At 47.0% G+C, this 22,156-nt stretch overlaps 1 protein-coding gene across 1 annotated transcript; it reads right to left on the reverse strand.

Moving 5' to 3' along the window:
* Nucleotides 1-1,138: 1,138 nt before the first annotated feature.
* On the reverse strand, nucleotides 1,139-20,726 carry NPM2 (nucleophosmin/nucleoplasmin 2). The gene is made up of 9 exons (XM_037152848.2): nucleotides 20,684-20,726; nucleotides 20,421-20,510; nucleotides 20,239-20,324; nucleotides 20,002-20,127; nucleotides 3,066-3,182; nucleotides 2,256-2,396; nucleotides 2,069-2,103; nucleotides 1,270-1,303; nucleotides 1,139-1,183 (listed from the first exon to the last, which is right to left on the reverse strand). The coding sequence occupies exons 2-9, from the start codon at nucleotides 20,485-20,487 to the stop codon at nucleotides 1,139-1,141; spliced, it is 651 nt and encodes a 216-aa protein (XP_037008743.2). The 5' UTR covers nucleotides 20,488-20,510; nucleotides 20,684-20,726.
* Nucleotides 20,727-22,156: the final 1,430 nt, after the last annotated feature.

Here is a 22,156-nt window from a genome sequence, read left to right on the forward strand (position 1 = left end):
GGTGGAAAGCAGGCAGCAGGGATGCCCACCCTGGGGGAGGGCGTAGCTGGGTGAAAGACCCGAGCCTGCTGCTAACCTGCAGTGTCCAAGGCTCTCCCTCTGGGACCCAGACCTGGGGTCCTGGGAGAGAGGGCCAGGCCAGCTCCCCATCAGCTCCCTTCAGGCCTGGCTGGGAGGGGGCCAGCCACGTGCCGCTGTGGAGGAACCAGCTCCGAAGGGGCCCCGCAGGCCTGGGAAAGGGCGGGGGCCTCCCCCCTTTCCCACCCTCTGTTGGCCTCATCCCAACAATTCCCTGAGCCCCGGCTGGTGGCTCCGAGAGGTGCCCGGGGGGAACCCTAGCATAGGAGTTGAAAGTGTTCACCAGTCTTCCTGGCTGGAGTGGCTCAGTTGGTTGGAGTGTGACCCAAGACCAAAAGGGCAAGGGTCCGGGCACACACCAGGTTGCAAGTTCCATCCTTGGTCAGGGCATGCACTAATCGATGTTTCTCTCCCACATCTTCTCTCTCTCCCTCCCTCTCCCTCTCTAGAAACAATGAAAAAATGCCCTCGGGTGAGGCTGAACCAGAAGCAGAATTAGCCTGTGCCCCGGGCCCAACGGATGGGCTGAGGCTCTTCAGTTCTACACTCAAAAAACAGGGCCTTGTGGGGACAGAGTGTAGATGCAGGAAGACCCACAGCAGTTCTACCTCCCTCCCTCACTTGGGCGGAAGGTAGAAGCCGGGTGAGGGGCTGGGACACTTGGTTCTTCCTCCAAATACTGGCTGTGAAGGTGCCAGGAGGAGATGATAGGTCCAGCAGGAAGGGCCTGGCCTGCGGCCGCCCTCTGCTGGTCACAAGGGCTCACTGCAGCCGACAACCTGTACAGCCAGGGGAACAGATGAAGAAACAAGGTCCTGGCAAAGCAAACTTTATTGTGTCCCTGAGGTTGGGGTTCTTCCCTCCAGGTGCTGCTCAATCCGGAGAGTTGCGATAGGGGGCTCTTGTGTTGCCCCACCACAAGTACCTCCATCACCTCAGCCTCAGGTGGAGGGCCCCAGGGAGGAGGTGTGGGTCCACAGTGTACCCTGTGAAAGCCCACTCTGTGCGGTGGCCTGGCCGGCCTTCCCATGGTCACTGGGGCCAGGCCGCTCCTGGCTCCTCATTTCTTGAATGTCGGCTTTTTAGCTCTGGGTGTGGCTTTGGCCTATGGAGAGAAGGGAGGGCTCCAGGTCCCTGGTCCATCCCAGAGGCCACCCCCCACCCCAGGGACAGCCCCTCCTGTGGACCCACCTTACTTGCGAGGCTCTTGTCTTTCAGACTGGATCTGGAATGGGGGGGTGGGGGGGAGGGACGAGGTGTGGAGAGAGGGTGAGAGAGAGGGAGCGCTCAGCCTGGGACCACAGCCTGGCTGCCCAGTGCGCCCACTGGGAAGCAGGGCCCCGGACATTGTGTGACACAAGATGGCTTTTCTCGGGCTTCCACTCTCTTGCATTTGTCACCCGTGTTTCCTTTCATTAGACAAGTGACGTCATTCACATTGCACAAAACAGAGCAATTAGAGAACACGACAAATTTTTTTTGTCGTTTCCCTCCCAATAGTATTAACCTTTCAGTGTATTTCCTCTCAGTACCTTTGTTTCTTTTCTTCTAACAGCATGTAAAATAAAATGACAAAGATTTAATATCCAGTTATTTTTCATCCCACGAACCTTTCCAGGTTGCCATCTTCATGCATCTATGTGACAACCACAGAGAAAATGTGACCTGGTTTAATCTCCTGTTACACTGGTAGACATTTAGAATGCCTCCATTTGCACAATGCAGTGGCGGGTCTCTCAGTGCATATAATTCTCCCACAGTTTGGATGGACCCCTTGGAAAGGAGTTGCCACAAGCAGAGTTAGCTCAGGAGATAGGAAAAGTTTAATGCTTTTCAAAAAGGCTGTGCAGCCTACCATGGCAGCCCACCGAGTGCCCTGTGTGCACACACGTGTGCACACACGTGCATGTGCCAGGCACACCGTGCTCTCTGCAGCACTGCACACCTTCACCCAAAGAGTTTGGTCAGGTTAAGAGATGGGAAGAGTTACCTCATCACTTCCTCTTCTTTCTCCACCTTCTTTTTCTGGGAACCAAACACAAGCATCCCTAGGGCGGTTAGGGCGAGGGCCTGAGCAGCCCTGCTGTGCCCGGGCAGGGTTCCCGCCTCCTGCTCCCACGGCTCCGCTGGGGGGGGGGGCTGGCTGCCGGGGAGCCTCGGCAGGGCCCCGCCCTCACCTTGGTAACGCTGGTCTGCTTCTGGGGCATCAGTCTCTTGCCTGGTCTGACAGGGGTTTCCTCTAGGGACAGATCCGCATCCTCATCCTCATCCTCGTCTTCCTCCTCATCTTCTTCCTCCTCTGGCTGCTCCTCTTCTTCCTCCTCCTCTTCCTCCTCCTCCAAGGTGTCATCTGCAATGCATGGCAAAGGGGCAGGGCCTCTGAGCACAGGGTCTCAGCCCGGAGGTGAAAGGGTCCGCCTGTCCACCTGGTGAGCCCCTCCTGGCCTCCCAGACAAAGCGGAGGTGGGGTGTGGTGAGAGAATGGGGCAGCCCCAGTGGGTGGAGGGTGGTCGGAGGAGGCGGAAGGGTGAGCTGGGGTCTGCTGGAGTTTGGGGCAGGAGGCACCCTGACGGGAGAGGCACAGCTGGATGGAGAAGAGGGCCCGTTGAGAGGACAGTGAAATAGGCAACAGCACAGTGACTTGCCAGGGTCCCTGTGACCACCACAGCGGCGTCCTCCCCTTGAAACTAACACTGTCAGTGTGTGCTAGTGCTGGGCGCTGTGCTCGCTGCTCTTCCTGAACATCTCTTTTGTTCCTCACAACTGCTCTTTGATCTGAAGCCAAGTACACCCCTACCCTCAGGTCACAGGGGCCGGCTGGGCAGGGCAGTGAGGGGGACCTGGCTGGAGGGCCAGTGTCTGCAACCCAGTCCGAGCTACTGGCAACACTGTTGCCTTTGGGGGTTTTCTCTAATCCTTCAAGAATCCCTCAAGGGTCCGAGTATTTATTCGGCCCGTGGCGCACGCTAGGCACTGCGCTCTCAGACCTTGTGCCATCCGAGAAACGACTCACCGTGGCATTCCTGGCCGCTGAGGAACACGGGCCCAGAGCCAGCCCGCAGCTGAAAGGTGACCGGAGGAGAAAGCTCCAGGCCCATCATGACCTGCAGGGCAAGGGTGTGGGGGCAAGAGCGGAGAAGACCCGTGGCTAGGGCTGCCGCCCGGCTCGGGCCGGCCTCTAGCAGAAGCCCTTCCGTTTGCTCCCCACACCCCAACTGGACCGCAATGGGCTCCGGGGAATGAGGGGCGCTCCGGGGAATGAGGGGCGCTCTCTGCACCCCGGCCTTTCTGCCTGCCAAGGGGGATCAGTCGGAGGAGATGCGAGTCCAATCGTCTGGTTCTTGCGCAGATCGCAGACAGGCTTCCCTGAGGGCGGCTGTTACGCAGAGAAATCTTACTGCCCATGACTAACCCGCGTCTCGAGACCATCAGATTGAAGCCCAGTCTCTGGTGGGCCTGGGGAGAGGATTCTGGGCAGGGATTAGGGTTAGATGCGGTCTGGAGAGTCACCACGGCATTTATGTCCTTTGAGAGCAGACCAGAGAGCCCACCCCACCGTGAAGACACAGAGAAGGCGTGGCTTGCAAGCCGGGTAGAGGTCCCCGGCTAAGCCCTGCCCAAGGGACCCAAGGAAAAGGCAGAAGTAAACCTGTATGTACAGAGTGACTTTTGTCTTATGAATAATGTGCGGATATACTTATAAATAAAGGTTGGAAATATATTAAGGTGCTAACCATAATTTTCTTTCAATGGCTAGTTCAGTATGTATTTTCTTTATATTTTTCCAGACATTCCAAAGTTCCTAGAGTAACGATGATAAGCTTATTTACTGAGTTCCTACCACATGCCAGGCCCTCACACCGAGCGGTTTACCTGCTTTACCTCCTTCAACTCCTCACCCGTGAGGGAGGTGCTCCCACTTTACAGGGGAGGGCACTTGGCTCCGAGAGGTTCACTTCGAGTTTCTGGTTCAGTTGGGGAGTGAGTAAGCGAAAACAAAGTTGCAGCCACAGACACCTGGGGAGGCTGGATAAAATGTAATGCAATGGCCCTGGCTGCTGTGGCTCAGTGGACTGAGTGCTGCTGGCCTGCGAGCAAAGTGGTTCCGGGTTGATTCCCAGGTGGGGCACATGCCCAGGTTGTGGGCCAGGTCCCCAGTAGGGGGCACTCCAGAGACAACCACACACTGATGTTTCTCTCCCTTTCTTTCTCCCTCCCTTCCCCTAGCTCTAAAAATAAATAAATAAAATCCTTTAAAAAAAGGTAATGCAACGTTTTCTCTGCGTGGCTGAGCAGGAAGAAAGGAGGGTCCCATGCATCCAGGAAGCCTGTGCAAGTGCCGTTGCTATAGCTGCTGAAGGGAAATGCACTTGAAACTAATGTGCCCAGGAGACAGACCTTGGTTCAGGACAGCAGAGTTGTCCAGAGCCCACTGCACAGAGGCCGGGACCCTCCAAGGGCTGTGCCTCAGTAAGAGGCCCCAGGGTGAAGCGTGAGGAGAGGGGGCTAAAGAACCCCAAACCAACAACTGGAAATTACACACCGCTAGAAAGGGGGAAGGGACTGAGAAGTACAGATTGGTGGTGACAGCACCGTCGCAGGGATGTGGAGCAGGGCACAGGGAAGACAGTCAGCGCTGTCAGAACTGCGCGTGGGGCCTGCTGGGCACTTTGTAAAGTACACGCTTGTCTAACCCCTATGCTGGACACCAAAAATGAACACAAAATAGTACTGAATGTCAACTGCAATTGAAAAATAAAAATTTTAAAAAGGCGGTGGCTTGGACCATTTTGGAGAGTTACTCAGTTTTCCTGGGTCTCTCCCAGATGTACAGGAAGGAGGTACACATGTTATTAAACTTCTGTTTTCAATGAAGATAAAAAAGAATGAAAGAAAAAGACACTGCACAGCAAGGCGACAAGAAAATGGGAGAAAGCAGAAGCCCCCTGTGCCCTGTCACGTGTATGGAGCCTGCAAGTGCCCGGTGGACACTGCTGGTCCGAGAAATCCGGATAAAATCCAGGCTTGTGATGTCCCTGGGGCAAATGGCAGACGCAAGCCCCAAACCACTCTCCATTCTTTTCACACAGATTCTTTTAGAGGAAACAAAACCCTGAAGACAATCTAAATTGTCATCTAAAATTACTCGCCATCTAAAATTACTCGACATACAAGAAGGAAGCCTGAGGTCAGCAGAAGGCAACAAATGACTGCTTAAGGCAAAATCTGAAGCAGGTTCGTTGCTCTACTTGCTCAGTCATTTGGAATGCAATGGCCACACAGCACACATGCTCACTCATGGCGTCTGCCCCCTCTGACTGGTACAGTGAAGGCATCATGGTTCACACATGCGCACTCCAGCCTCCTCTTCTTGGCTACCAGGTTACAATGTCATGCAAACGGTTCTCCTTATATTAACAATGTCTGGACTTTTTCTGGACAGACCTCGTATAAGTTTTGAAATATACTGAATGATTAAAAAGCAGAGTAAGCCCGTCGAAGCAAGAATCTGTCAACTGGAACACTATTGTGAAGAAATTACCCAGAGTGCACCACAGGGAGGTAGAGTAACAAGACGTGAAGGAGAAGCTGAGCCGTGGAGGCCAGGACAAGAAGACCCAAACCCAACACGCATCTCATCAGAGCAGGGCACTGCAGAGGATGAGGTCAGTATGCAAAGTGAAAACCACCCAGGTTTTCCAGAAACGAGCCAAGCTACAGATTCTCATATCTAGGACACGGAAACCCCAAACAGATAAAACACGATACTAATTCTGTACTCGAACATGCCAAGGTGAAATGGTAGATCATAAAAACAAAGACATTATCTTAAGATAAACCAAAGGAAAGACATGTCTTAAAAAAAAAAAGGCACAAGAACCAGACTGAAGATTTTAACATCTAAAAGCCAGAAGAACAGAATAACATCTCCAAAGTTTTGAGGGAAACTACCTCTCCACCGAGAATTATACAGAAGCAATCTATCATGAAGAAATGAGGGGAAAGTAGAGATATTTCCAGGCAAAGCCCAAGTAAGTTCACTATTCCCAGGCTTATTAGAGGGCGTTTCAAGAGGATGACAAAGTGAGAAGGAAGAAGCAGATGCAAGAAGCAGTGGTGAGCGGGCAAGTCAGTAGCAAAGAGAAACTGTAAGCCTTGCTGTAAAGTGAGAGAGCACTGGTGATGACTGGTGTCAAGCGGGTTTCAAATAACTCGAAGCTAAAACACTGCAGGAGAACAACGTGCGAATGAAGACGAGGTGATTAGAAAAGCTCCCTGGGTAATTTGGGAGGAACACAAACATTCATTTTAGACTTTAATCATGCATGACTGTTAAAAAATTAAGTACCACCAATAAAAATTAGAACAAGGTACTATAGCTTCCAAACCAGTAGGAAAAAAAGGGGGTGGAGAGGAAGTGTAGTCCATCTAACAAAGACAGAAAAAGGAGAAATAATAAAAAATAAAATATAAAAGAGTGGGGAAAGTAGGAATACAAAGGGCATGTTACAAATAAAACCAAGCATATTAGCAAAGAAAATAAATACAAAAGGACTATGCAGAACAGACAGATTAAAGTCAAATCTAACTACGTGCTGCTTGGAAGATACACGTCTAAACCATAAGGTCAGGAACACCGAGGTAAAGAGATGGAGGCATCTGCCCAGATGTGGCGGGGGATGTCCAGTTGCTTAGCCAATATCCATTCTCCCCTTCTTCCATGCTAACAGCGCCCTGATAACATTCCAGTATTGCACCCAAATGACAACTGCATTCCCCAGTCTACTCTGCAGTTAGCTATGACCACATTACTAATGTCTGGACCAACAAGGAGTGAACAGAATTTAGTGGGTAGTACTTGGGTAATGATTCCTGAAAAAGTGGACAGAGAGCAGAGGAAAGCCCCTTTGGTCTTCCTGTGCTTCTTTCCTACTACCACAAATGCAGACATGAGGGCTGGAGCTATAGCAGCCTTCCTGGATTGTAAGGTCATCTTGAGGCTGGAAGCTCTGCACTAAGGTTAGGAAAGAGAGAAGAGGACACTGGCTTTTGGTGACTATGGAGCCATCTCACTAGCCCTAGACTGCCCACCTCTGGCCTCCTATGCAAAACAGAAATAAATCTCAGATTTGCTGAAGCCCCTGAGTTGGGTCCCCAGGGCTACGGCCACACCTACTGAGAATGACAATGACGCAGGCTGTGCTGTGTGGTACGTGGTACAGACCACAGGGAGCTCTGGGTGTCGGGTGGGCAATGTTGGAGAGATCTCTGTACCTTCCTCTCAGTTTTATCACAGTCCTGAAGCTGCTCTAAAATAAAACATAACGTCCTTAACAAATGAGCTATTTGTATTTGTTAGGGCGAGGTTTGGTATCGAATGATGAAAAACTCAGCAACAACAGCTGACACAAGCTAGAAAGAAGCTTATTTCTTTCTCATATGAACTAGGCCCAGATGTGAGCAGCTGCAGACACACTGCTCCTCCATCTCCAGGGGTCCAGGCTCTGTGTGCGGTGGGGCTTCCCATCCTCAGTGTGCGGCTCTGCCTCCTGGCCAGATGGCTGCTCAGATTCCAGCCATCACCTCCACATTCCAGCCGGCAGGAAGGAGAAGGAGACAGGAAACGGTCACACTACAGATGGAAAAGAAACCACTTTTGCTCGCGTTCCATTGTCCGGGGCTTCCTGGCCATGCCTGATGGAAAAGGAATCCAGTGTTTACTCACTGTGGCCTGGCAGCCAGCTAGAAAGCCATGAATTCCACTGCTAAAGAATAAAGGAATAATGGATCTTGACACACAGATGAGAAACAAATTAACGCCATATGATTTAGGCTTTAATTCAATAAGCATTTTAGGAATAAAGATGGCTCCACCTACTGACTGATAAAAACTTAGTTGATAAGGACAATAACTCTGTAAGTCATTTGCACCAACCACACAGGGCAAACCTATGAAGAGCTGTGGCTGCAGTAATCCAGCCAGTGTGGCATTACAGGGACACCCACGGAGCAGCGGAACAGAAGACCTGGAGGCAGACCCACACAGACATGTGCAACCTGTTTTTGACAAAGGCAGAAACTCAGTTACATGGAAGAAGGACAGCTTTTTCAACCAATGGTGCTGAGCGTCCATAGGCAACAATATCAGCCTTGACCTACAGCTTAAACAACAGTGAACTCCAAATGGATCATGGACTTAAACATAAAGCATCAAACTGTGAAGCTTCTGGACAGAAGATAGACCATCTTCATGGTATCAGATGAGGCAAAAGGGACCTCATCAAAATTTAAAAAAAAAAACAAACTTTTGTTCTGGAAAAGCTCCTGTGAAGAGGAAGAAAATATAAGCTATAGATTGAGGAGCAAATATTTGCAAACCATATATTTATCAAAGGAGTAGTGTCTAGGATATATGAAGAATTAGCAAAACTCAACAGTAATAACAACTTACCATTCAGCCAGACCGGTAAGAGGGGCGGAGCCAGCAGTGGAGCAGGGTCCAGCAGGAAAGATCCCCAGACTAACCTAGGCCCGCAGGCAGCCGTGAGCGGGTCCCAGGTGTGGGGAACAACGGGCGGACCCAGTGAGGGCGCAAGGCAGCAGGCTGACCAGGGTCACACATTCGAGTGCAGATAAACCAGGCAAAGGAGCGAGCGGTGAGATGGACCATGCAGGCTCCAGCAGCAGGAAGCAGCAGAGGCGACAGCCATTGCCCCTCTTTGACTCCACCCCCGCATACAGCATCACAAACCAGCGACCTGGGCAGCCCCGCCCTGGCGAACACCTAGGGCTCCGCTCCTCATACGTAACAGGTGCAAACAGACCAAAACATATGGCTGTAGAAAAACTCAAAGCCCCAAAGCCAATAACCCTAAGCAATCAAGAAACAGCCAACCTATCAGATGCACAGTTCAAAACACTGGTGATCAGGAATGGTTGATTTTAGTCACAAATTAGAGGAACGAAGGAAGGCTAAACCGATTGAAATGAAGGGAAATGCACAGGAAACCAATAGTGATGGAAAGGAAACTTTGATGAAGAAATAGCCAAACTTCCAGATGCACAGTTCAAAACAGTGGTGATCAGGATGCTCACAGAACTGGTTGATTTTAGTCAAAAATTAGAGGAACATACGAAGGCTAAACTAATTGAAATGAAGGGAAATGCACAGGGAACCAATAGTGATGGAAAGGAAACTGGGACTCAAATCAAGGGAGTGGACCAGAAGGAAGAAAAAAATGACCAAACAGAAAAGAATGAAGAAACAAGAATTCAAATAAAAGAGGAGAGGCTTAGGAACCTCCAGGACATCTTTAAACGTTCCAACATCCGAATTATAAGGGTACCAGGGGGGAAGAGGAAGAGCGACAAGCGGAAAACTTATTTGAACAAGTAATAAAGGAGAACTTCCCCAATCTGGCAAAGGAAATAGACTTCCAGGAAATCTAGGAAGCTCAGAAGTCCCAAAGAAGTTGGACCCAAGAAGAAACACACCAAGGCACATCATCATTACATTAGCTAAGATTAAAATGAAGGAGAGAATCCTAGAAGCAGCAAGAGATAAGGGGACAGTCACCTACAAAGGAGTTTCCATCAGACCGACAGCTGATTTCTCAAAAGAGACCTTCCAGGCAAGAAGGGGCTGGAAAGAAGTATTTCAAGTCATGAAATCCAAAGAACTACATCCAAGATTTAGCAAAGCTTGGACCTCTATCCAGCAAAGCTTTCATTTAGAATGGAAGAGCAGATGAAGTGCTTCTCAGATAAGTTCAAATTCAAGGAGTTCATCATCACCAAGCCCTTATTATATGAAATATGAAAGGGACTTATCTAAGAAAAAGAAGATTAAAAATACGAACAGTGAAAGGACAGCAAACTCAGTTATTAACAACCACACATAAAATGAAAGCAAATTAAGAGGACAGCTAGATTAGGAGTGGAAGCATAGAAATGAAGATCACATGGAGGGTTAGCAACCGGGGAGTGGGAGGAGGAGAAGGGGGGAGAAGGTACAGAGAATAAGTAGCATGGATGGTAGGTAGAAAATACACAGGGGGAGGGCAAGAATAGTATGGGAAAAAATAGAATCTAAAGAACTTGAGAAACGTGGACATAAACTAAAGGGGGGGATGATGGGGGAGGGGGTGTGCAGGGTGGAGGGGAACGGAGGGGGGAAATAGAACAACTGTAATGGCATAATCAATAAAATTTCTTTTTAAAAAATTTACTTGGAAAAATAAGCTAGAACATGAATGGCTTAAATATCTAACTCAGGAAGTAAAACAAAAAAAAGCAACAAAGACAGCAGGAAATATCAGATAACAAGAGAAATTAATAAAATAGAAAAGAAGGAAGTAATAGAAATACCAATGAAATCAAAAGCTGGTTCTTTGAGGAAAACAAACAAACAAAACAGACTAATCTCCAGTGATTGAAGTCAAGGGGGTGGGGGGAGAAAAGATAATATACAACACTGGGAACCGAAAAAAGAGGGATATAGTAGCAGAAACAGTGGTGATGAAAACAATTCTCAGCAAATAGCATAAACAATATTATGAAAAAAATAAATAATCAAATAACTAAGAGGAGACCTTTGGTTCCAGCCCAGGAAGTAACAGGGACTGAATTTATGTTTCAACCTGAAATAACTAAAAAGGAAAAAAACAAATATAATATAGGAAAAATGGTTCTCAATATGTTAGATATCAGTCAAGGAAAAACACTCATCCCAGAGAGATGGGACACAAATGAGATGAGCCCTATGACTGTCCAAACGTCCTTCCTGGACAGTGTAGGGAGGTGGGGGAGACACAGGCAGGGCCCAGAGATCTCCCCGAATTCAGAAAATGGACCTGGGAGCCTGGGGAAGACAAGGCACCCTGAGCTCTCGGAGAATACGGGAGAGGAGAGAGCTGCAAAGCAGAGCTCCAGAGATTTGGAGAAAGTCCCCTTAGGGTATTCAGTCAGGGAGCGGTCGGCACACGCATGCGCGGAAATTACATGGGGCTGGGGAAGAACTGCCACAGGGCCAGCAATAGCTCCTGTTTCCAGCCGCTGGAGTGGAAAATCTCACTTACGGACCACCTGCTGGAGGGCTATGGAAGGTCCTGCCACAGTAGCGGGTGTGTGGGGGAATGAACTCAGCTTTAGTGCCCCCAAACTGAGCTTAAAAACAAGGCCCAAAACGATCAAGTGGTGTTCAAATAACTTGAGTACATCCCAGAATACAATGATAACAATGTCCAGAATTCAACAAGGCAAAATTCATGTCTAGCATGAAATTAAAAATCACCAGACATGCAAAGAGACAGGAAGCCACAACTCATAATGAAGAAAAAAAGTCAATCAAAACTGACACAAATGATAGAATTACTAGACAAGAATATTCAAATAGTTATTATGACTGTTGTCCATATGTTTAAGAAACTAGAGGTAAACAAATCAGTCACGGGAGGTAAAGTACAGCATAGGGAACACAGGCGATAATACTGTAGTGACTATGAATGGGGCCGGGCGGGTGCTGGAGATACATGAGGGATCACTTTGTAAAGGAAGTGACTGTCTACCCAGTCTACTGTGTCCCTGGAACCAACACAAAACAGTATTAAATGTCAGCTGTAACTGACATGTAATTACAGCTGACATTTAATTAATTATTTAATGCTGTAAAAGAAACTATGCCCTGGCTGCTATGGCTCAGTAGATTGAATGTCAGTCTGCAAACCAAGAGGTCACAGGTTTGATTCCCAGTAGGGCACATGCCTGGGTGGCAGCGAGGTCCCCAGTTGGGGGCGTGCAAGGGACCACCGATTGCTGTTTCCCTCTCACATCCACGTTTCTCTCCCTCTCTTTCTCCCTCCCTTCTCCTCTCTCTATAAATAAATAAACTCTTTTTGAAAAAATTTTTTTCTTAAAAAAATAAGAAAAGAAACTAAAAGTAAGACTGAAAATTTTGAGACAAGACTCAAAATTTCTAGAGATGAAAACTACAATATCGGGGGGGGCTGGGATGGGAGTAAAAGACAGAATACTGTAGTTGAAAAATAATTAAACTTAAAAAATTTAAAAAACTACAATATCTGAGATGAAAATATACTGATGAGATTAATAGCAAATGAGACAATATAGAAGAAAACAGTAATAATATTGAATAAAGACTATCCAAAATGAAATACATGGAGAAAAAATAATTTTAGAAAGTAGACAGAGCATCATCAACAAACTTTGGACAACTTTAAGTAGCCAAGTACATATGCAATTGAATTCTCCAGTTGAGATGAGAAAGAAAGGCGGAGCAGAAAAAATAGTTGAAGAAATAATGGCCAAAACAATTTCCAAATTTGGTGAAAACAATAAGCCCACATATCTAAAAAGTTCAATGAACCCTTTGAGTATTTCATAATCAGATTGCTCAAAACCAGCAATAAGGAGAACAATCTTAGAGCAGCCAGAGGAAAAAAGACTTTATTCTATACAGAGGAGTGAAGACAAAGACGCTGGTAGATTTGTCCAAATTGTACAAGCTCTGTTTGGAGAAATCTAGGAATGTTTTTGAAGTATGGAAAGAAAAATGCTCAACCTGGAGTTTTCTACCCAGTGAAAATGCCCTTCAAAACTAAAGTGAAATAAGGGCTTTCCAGACATACAAAAGCTGAAAGAATTCATCACAAGCAGGCCTACATTACTAGAAATGTTTAAGTCCTTCCAGCAGAAGGAAAATGATACCAAATGGAAACTTGAATCTACACGAAGGCATGAAGAAATGATAAATATAAAAGAAGAAATGATAAATATAAAATGTTTCACTCTAATTCCTAATCTCTTTAAAACAAAGACTGTTTAAAGCACAAAAACAGTGGAGTGTGGGATTTATAGCATATGGAGAAGCAAAAGTTATTCCCACAGTAGTACAAAGGAGGGGAAGTGAGACAGAAGTATTTGTAGTGAAATACTCGTAGATGAAGTGCTGTAATAATATTTGAATGTGGACTGTTGTAAGTTTAAGATACATACAGAATCTCTAGAGTTACCACTAAAAAACAGCAAAGAGGTCAAGTATAAACCAATGGTAGAAATGAGAATGTAATGATAAAAAACAGTTATTCTAAAAGAAGACCAGAAAAGAGGGGAAAATGGAGCACAGATGGAACCAATAGGAAAACAAATAGTGAGATGATACATTTAAACCCAACCTTGTTGGTAATTCAGTAAATATTAATGGTTTAAATACTCTAATTAAGAGACAGAGATGGTCAGTTTCAATAAAACAGCAAGACCCAATTATACAGTATCTAGAAGAAATCTACTTTATACATGAAGATACAAAGATTAAAAGTAAAATAACAAAATTAGAAAACCAGGGAACACACCACACAAACACTAATGAAAAGAGGGCTACATTGACCATATTAATTAGGCTAAGTAGACTTTAGACTATCTACCAGGGATAAAGAGGGACATTTCATAATGATAAAGGGCTCAAATAGCCAACGGATCCAGCAATCTTAGGAGTGCATGTGCCTAATAGGAGCTCCAAAATACAAGAAGCAAAAACTGGTAACTGAAAGGAGAAAGAGACAAAACACAATTATTGTTGAAGACTTCAGCATTCTTCTCTGAGTAATTAATAGATCAAGTAGACAGATAATGAGTAAGAATATAGAAGACTCCAACAAAACTACCAACCAACTTGATGTAATTGAAATTTATAGAGCAACACACCCAGCAAAAACAGAACACACCTTCAAGTGTAAATGAAATATTCACTAAAGCAGAGAACACTATGAGTCACAAAACAAGTCACAACACATTTCAGATTGAAATCACACAGAGTGTGTTCTCAGACCACAATGGAATTCAACTAGAAATTGATTAAAGAATCTTAGAAAATCCCCATTACTTAAAAAATTTTTTTAAAGATTTTATTTATTTATTTTTAGAGGGAGGGTCAGGGAGGAAAAAAGACAAAGAAAAAACCACAGATATGAGAGAAACATTGATGGTTTGCTTCTCTCCCTAACTAGGCACCAAACCCACAAGCCAGGCATGAGCCCTGAGGGGAATTCAATCTGCGACCTTTCATTTTGCAGACTGACGCCCAACCAACTGGTCAGGGCTAAAGCTGTATTCCTAAAAGAGATAGATTTATTTATATTCTATTTATTTATTTTTAGAGAGAGGGGAAGGAAAGGAGAAGGAGTGGGACAGAATCATAAATGTGTGGTTGCCTCTCATATGTCCCCTGGTGGGGACCTGGGCCTGAAACCCAGGCATGTGCCCTGACTGGGAGTTGAACTGGCAACCTTTGCTTCACAGGCCCGTGCTCAATCCACCGAGCTACACCATCCAGGGCTATTTATTTTTAAACAGAGAGGAAGGGAGGGAGAGGGAGAGAAACATCAATATGTGGTTACCTCTTGCGCGCCCCCTACTGGGGACCTGGCCTGCAACCCAGGCATGTGCCCTGACCAGGACAGCCCTTTGGTTCACAGGCCAGTGCTCAACCCACTGAGCCACATCAGCCAGGGCTAGAGCTGTATTTTTTTAAAAGATGGAAACATATGTATTTAGCACTTTTTTTCCAATTACAGTTTACATTCAGTATTATTTTGTATTAGTTTCAGCTATACAGCATAGTGATTAGACAGTCAAATACTTTACAACTCACCCTGGTCAGTGTGGCTCAGTTGGTTGGAGCATCGAGGAGCAACCAAAAGGTTGTGGGTTCAATTCCCCGTCAGGGCACATACCTAGGTTGTGGGTTCAGTCCCGGTTCTGGGTGTGTACAGAAGGCGACCAATCGATGCTTCTCTCTCACACTGATGTTTCTCTCTCCCATTTCCCCTCTCTCTAAAAAGAAGTGAGAAAATGTCCTGGGGTGGATTAAAGAAAATTAAAAAACTATAGCTCAATAAGTAAAAATTAATTTTAAAATGGGTAAAATAATCAAAACAGGCATTTTTGCAAAAGAAGATATACAAATGACCAAAACAAAACAAAACAAAAAAATGGTCAGCATCACTAGGCACTGAGGAAATGTAACTTTAAAGGCATCACAGTGAGACACCACTATTCAGACACCGGAATGGCTAAGAGTAAGGCTGACGGTGGTGAGGATGCGGAGCAACATAACTCTCATGCGTTGCTGGGAGGAATGCAATTTGGCAAACAGGTTGGCAGTTTTGTACAGTTTAACATACATTTGCTAAATGATACAGCAATCCCACCCTAGGTATTTATACTCAAGAGGAATGAAAAATATGTCCATACAAATACCTAGACTATTTATTGAGTTCTGGCCAAGATGGAGGAGTAGAAACCCTATGTTTCTTAACACAACCAAAAGGAGGATAACGATCAATCTAAAACCAATAAACAACTGGAAGTGCCAGAAAATCAAACCGCATGGAACTCCAACAACCAAGGAATTAAAGAAACAGCCAACCAGACCAAGCAAACTGATAGCACCACAACACAGCAAAAAGGGCTGCCCTGCCCTGGAGAATACCTAAGGCCCCACCCCTTACCATGTAACAGGTGCGCTGAGACAAAGTACTATGGCCAAAATGAAAGAACAGAGCAAAACTCCAGTAAAAGAGCTAAGTGATGAGGAGATAGCCAACCTATCTGATGGAGAGTTCAAAACACTGGTAATCAGGATGCTCACAGAACTGATTAAGCTTGGTCACAAAATGAAGGAACAAATGAAGGATACCCGAAGTGAAATAAAGCAAAACATTCAGGGAACCAACAGTGACAGGAAGGAAGCCAGGACTCAGAGCAACGATTTGGAACAAAAGGAAGAAATAAACATCCAACCGGAACAGAATGAAGAAACAAGAATTCAAAAAAATGAGGAGAGGTTTAGGAACCTCTGGGACAACTTTAAATGTTTCCAATATCCAAATTATAGGAGTGCCGGAAAGTGAAGAACAAGAGCAAAAAATGGAAAACTTATTTGAACAAATAATGAAGGAAAACTTCCCCAATCTGGCGAAGAAAATAGACTTCCAGGAAGTCCAGGAAGCCCAAAGAAGTACAAAGAAGTTGGACCCAAAGAGGAACACACCAAGGCACATCATCATTAAGTTACCCAAGATTAAAGATAAAGAGAGAATATTAAAATCAGCAAGAGGAAAGGAGACAGTTACCTACAAAGGAGTTCCCATCAGGCTGTCAGCTGATTTTTCAAAAGAGACCTTACAGGTAAGAAGGGGCTGGAAAGAAGTATTCCAAGTCATGAAAGGCAAGGACCTACATCCAAGATTGCTCTATCCAGCAAAGCTTTCATTTAGAATGGAAGGGCAGATAAAGTGCTTCCCAGATAAGGTCAAGTTAAAGGAGTTCATCATCACCAAGCCTTTATTATATGAAATCTTAAAGTTACTTATCTAAGAAATTGAAAAAGATAAAAAACTACGAACAGTAAAATGACAACAAACTCACAACTATCAACAAATGGACCTAAAAAAAACACCCAACAATGAAAACAAATACTAAGCAAACAACCAGAACAGGGACAGAATGAGAGAAATGGAGATCACATGGAGGGTTTTCAGTGGGGAGGGGGAGGGGATGAATGGAGGAAAAGGTACAGGGAAGAAGAAGCATAATCGGTAGGCATAAAATAGACAGGGAGAGGTGAAGAATGGTATAGGAAACAGAAGTCAAAGAACTTGAAGGTACAACCCATGGACATGAACTAAGGTGGAGAAATGCTGGAGGGTTGCAGGGTGCAGCATGGAGGGGGGATAAAGGGAGAAAAATCGGGAAAACTGTAATAGCATAATCAATAAAATAGACTTAAAAATACTCTTCAGTGTTCATAGCTGCTTTATCCATAGTAGTACAATACTGGAAACCACTCCGATGTACATTAATAAGTGAATGAATAAACAGTCTTTATATAAGCATATATTCACAGAATGGATATTACTCAGATATAAAAAAGAGCACACTGTTATCTTGCCAATAACATGGATAAATCTCAAAAGCATTATGCTAAGTGGAAAAAGCTGAGCACAAGAGACGACGTGTTGCATGCTTCTGTTTGAATGAATTCTAGAAAAGGTAAGACTGTAGTGACAGGAAGTAGGCCAGCGGTGCCAGGCTGTGAGGTGACAGGGGGGGACTGCCAAGAGGCTTCACTGCAGTGGTGGTCACACAATTACATGCACTTGTCAAATGTAGCAAGTTGTACACTGAACGTTGGTGAGTCTTGTTCTAAATCACATTTCAATAGATAGAGCTGGTAAAAACTCACTCAAGTAGAAACATCTAAGTCGATCAAAAACTATTAAATAAATCACAATAACTTAGAGTTGAACCAGTCCCACATAGTCCATCTGCTTATTGACTCACTCCTTCATTGTACATGGAGGGCCTGCAGTCTACCGGGCACAGTTATGCAGGCAGTGTGGAAAATGCAGGGGGCAAAACAGGCCAGGTCCCAGTCCTCGCTCTCTTGGAGCTTACATCCTGGGGAGGGAGCAAGAGTACAGCACTGACGTGCTGGTGGATGGGTTCTACGCAGGGAAAAGTGATTATGGGTTGGGAAGCCAGAGGGGATGCTGTGGGCGGCCAGGGAAGACCTCTTCAATGAGATGGCATTGGAACAAAGACCAGTTGGAAGTGGGGGACAGGCGTGTGTCCGACACGGGGAACAATGAATGCGAGGACTCCGAAGATGAGTACGTCAGGAGTTGTTAAGGTATAGTCAGGGAAGCCAGTGGGGTTTGGGCAGGGTCAGGGAGGGGAGAGGAGCATGGGTGGAGGCCGGAGAGGGTGCTGGGGGCGGGAAATGGGAAGCCATTGACCTAACCAGAGGAGCAACACAGCCTGACTTTTGTGGAACAGAACCTTTCTGTCAGCTGTGCATAGAATAGACTAGAGATTAGGAAACTTTTTCTGTAAAGAGCCAGATGGTAACTATTTTAGGTTTGTAAATCATATGGTCTCTGTGGAGAATGCTTAACTCTGCTGTTACTGAGTGAAAACAGCCATGGATACTATGTAAATGAAGGAGTGTGGCTGTGTTTCAATAAAACTTTACTGACAAAAACTGGCGGTGGGCTGGATTTAACTCTTTAGTTTGTCAACCCCTGGACTAGACTCTAGGGGTTCAAGGGCTAGGGCAGGTAGACCAGTCAGGAGGCCCTGTGCTAAAACTGGGCAAGAAGCCACAGTTGTCCGGGCCAGGGGGCAGCAGGGAGGCGCTGAGCTGAGGTCAGACTAGGGTTTGCAGGTGGGTCAGATATGGGCTGCTGCAGAAGGAGGTTTCATCCTGATTGAACAACTGTTTACTAGGAGGGGATCAGGTTGGGGTAAGGAAAGAGATTATAGATAAAAATCAAGAATTCAGATTTAGATTTGTGAAGTCTGGGATAGCTCTTAAATATGTTCCACTGAACGAAGGAGCTGGAGCACGAGAGAGGTTGGGTCCGTAGAACTAAATTGCAGAATATTTATTTTGTATAGATGGTCTCTAAAACCAACTAAACCATAGGAACAAAGCCTGGCTGGTATGGCTCAGTGAACTAAGTACCAGCCTGCGAACCACAGGGTCACCAGTTCGATTCCCAGTGAGGGCACAAGCCTGGGTTGTGGGCCAGGTTCCCAATAGCAGAGGCATGAGAGGCAACCACACATTGATATTTCTCTCCCTCTCTATCTCCCTCCTTCCCCCCCTCTAAAAATAAATAAAGTCATCTTAAAAATTCCAATTGTCTTAAAAAAATAAAACTTGGAATGAATGAGCTTCTAGGGAGACTCAGAGAGAAAAAGTACGTTTGAGGGTCCTTTTACAAGGTCAGTCTCCCAGATTTTCAAGGACAGATAGTCTTATATTCACAGTTCCACCACAGAAGAAGGAGCACTGCGTCCCCCGGTTCACAAGGCTGCTGTGCCTTGATACCCACATAAGGAATTTACAGGGCAACCTCACTCATGAGTGTATATAAATTTTTAAAAGTCTTAATATATGAATAAGGCAAATTTAGAAATTTATAATATGATCAAGGAGTGTTTATCTCAGGAATGCAAAGTTGGCTGAATATTATTTGATTACTATAACTTACCACTTAACACATTAAAGAAGAAAAGAGCCCAAGATCATTTGAGTGGAAAAGAATTTGATAACCATTTATGTTAAAAAAGAGAAAACCCCAATTGTAAAAGCAGAGTAGGACCGAACGGGGACTCCAAAGCTGACAGACAGTGTCACCAACCCTGTCACACTTGATGAGGGAACGTTAGACACGCTCCTGTAAGAAGTCAGGACGGAAACGACGGCATCTGTCACTGACATTCTATCTGATGTGATACTGAAGCCCTAGCCAGGGTGGGTAGGATTTAAAAAAAGACACACAAACCGCCATTATTCACAATGATGACTTCATGGAAACCTCAAGAGGTAAATTATTGGAAATAAGAGAATTTCTGGACACACAATCAGTATGCAAGCCATCAACAGTGTCCTGCCACCACCAGTAAACGGTTAAAAAATGAGATTTTGCCCTAGCTGGTGTGGCTCAGTGGATTCAGTGCTGGCCTGCAAACTGAAAGTCACCGGATCGATTCCCAGTCAGGGCACATGCCTGGGTTGCAGGCCAGGTCCCCTGTAGGGGGTGTGCAGGAGGCAACCAATCTATTTATATCTCGCACATTGACGTTTCTCTCCCTCTCCTTCTCCCTCCCTTCCCCACTTTCTAAAAATAAATAAAATCTTTTTTTTTAATGTGATTTAGAAGAGAAGTGACTTAACTTACCTAGTAAAGGGTAGGCTGATCTGGAAGCAGGGCCGGGGCCTTGAGTCGGGGGCTACATCACCTCCCTGCATGGCTGTCCCATGCGAGACGGCCACCCCCGTGCCCACCCAGGGGTGGGATGGGCAGGCAGAGCCCCGGGCCTGCAGGGAAGGCTCACCGTGGGCAGGACGGAGGCTTGCAGTGAGGCGATGGTGATGGGCTTCGGCCTCTTGTCCTCCTGGCTTGCTGGGGGCAGGATCTCCACGAGGTTAATCTCCTCCTTGGCTTTCTCCCCCAAGCAAATCTGAGAGGGTTGACAACAGTAGGGCACCCCATCACCCCAGGGCCAGAGACTCCCCCACCCCTTCCTCTGTGGCTGGCCAAGTCCCTGCTCCTGGCCTTGGGGGACACCCACCGTACTCAGCAACACCTTACAGTCCTGCTTCCCCTCCTTCTGCGGTTTGAAGGTCCAGGTGCGCTTCTCCTGGTTTAGCTCACAGCCTGGGAGGGAGGGGCGGGCGGGCTCAAGGAAGGCGCCCCTCCCTCCAGGCTTCCTCACCTCGGGGACGCTCCACCGGGGTCTCCGTGCTCACTCACCCCAAAGCATGGCTGTTGCTGCCCTGTCGGCGGTGCTGGCAGTGCTGGCGGCGCGGCTGCGGTGCATGGCGCTTTGGGAGCAGGGGTGCGCTGCGGAGGGGCTCTGTGAGGCCAGGCCGCCCAGGATGGCCCGGAGCTCGGCCAGGACCGGGCAGAGGCCTCGGGGAGGGACTAGGCGCGGCCGCCCACTGCCCGCCCTGCACCTGAGGAGGCGCGCGCCGTGCCCTCCGGGTCCCACTCACCCTGGCCCCGACTGCCCTTACCTTGGCTGCTCGGCGAGTGCGGGTCGCGCCCTGGGCCCTTCCTCGGAGCACTCCCTCTGGGCTCTCACGCCAGCGTCATCCCGTCCTCCCCCCGCAGCTGTTAAGAGGCCTACGAAGGGCACGGATGGTGTCTCATCAGCCCTAAAGGAGAGGCCCTTCTCTCCCGCCCCGTCTGCCATCCCGTCCTCCTGTGGGTCTCGGAAGCACCTGGAGCGCCTGTTGAAACGCACGTGCTACTGGTCCCCCGCCAGTTTCCCTTGAGCAGGCCTGGCTGTGGCCAAGCGCATTTGCCCTTCTAACCCTTCCCTGGTGAGGCGGTGGTGCGGGGCACGGACCACACCCGGACTCAACCGGGGTCTACCGCGGCGAGCTGCCCAGCTTGGAGAGGCTTTGCCCCCAGGAGGAAGCCGCAACATTCTCACTTCTTTGTGCTCCTCGCCTTTCTTCGTGTCCTTTCCCTCCCACTGAGTGTGCGCCCCAGGACCGTGGTTTCCCGAAAGCAGAGCCCTGTTTCCAGGAGGATGCTTTGTCCCACGGCCAGCAAGGGGTGGGCATGAGGAAGGTGACGGGGAGGAGGCTGCACCAGCTGGTGCGGAGTCGACAGTGCAGTGACTGGACCAGAGCCAGTCGCCTTACCAAACAGCGGTGCAGTCAGAGACGGCCCGGGCCCCCCCGGCGCTCGCCTCCTTCACTCCCGTCCCAGAAGCTTCTCACCTACGTTGAGTTTCACTGATTCTCAGCACAGGTGCGAAGGTAGTAGACGGGGAAAGGATCCTCGTCTCCACGAGGGGTGCTGGCCGGTGTAACTGGATTAGATCCCTTCGAAACCCTGACTGGGTCTGTGCTAAGCAGGAATCAGCTTTTTTTTTTTTTTACATGTCAACTTTATTGCAAAATAATTTATATGCAAAAGTGAACTCATCTGACGTGTGTAATTGAATTTTGACAAATGTGCACACCTGTGTAGTCATCGCCACGGTCATTTCCATCACTCCCCCAAGTTTTCTTGTTTCCTTTAAAGCCAGTCTCCTCCCCTCACCGATGCCTAACTGGCATTAGGCAAAGGCCAGCTTCCTGACACTACAGATTAGCACCGACTATTCCAGAACCCCACACTACAAGTAGAACCATAGGGTCTTTTTGTCTGCCCTCTTTTGCTGAATTAAATGTGTTTGAGACTTGTTTATCTCTCTTGTTGCTTGTGTCAGGTTTTTTCCTGTTTATTGTTGAGTAGTATTCCATAAAATCTCTATATCCAGTCATCTGCTGGTCAGCTGTCAACTTGGCTAGGCTATTGTGCCCAATTACTCAATCAAATGCTGATGTAGGTGTGTCTGTAAAGGTATTCTGTAGATGTGCTTAATACCTACAATCAGTTGCCTTTATGCAAATATTGGGCCTGATTCAATCAGTTCAAAGGCCATAAGAGCAGAACTGAGTTCTGTGGACTGCAGCTTCAGCTCCTGCCAGAGA

Source organism: Artibeus jamaicensis, unplaced genomic scaffold (assembly GCF_021234435.1).
Source record: "Artibeus jamaicensis isolate MK-2021 breed Jamaican fruit bat unplaced genomic scaffold, CSHL_Jam_final contig_477, whole genome shotgun sequence".
Lineage (NCBI taxonomy): Eukaryota > Metazoa > Chordata > Mammalia > Chiroptera > Phyllostomidae > Artibeus > Artibeus jamaicensis.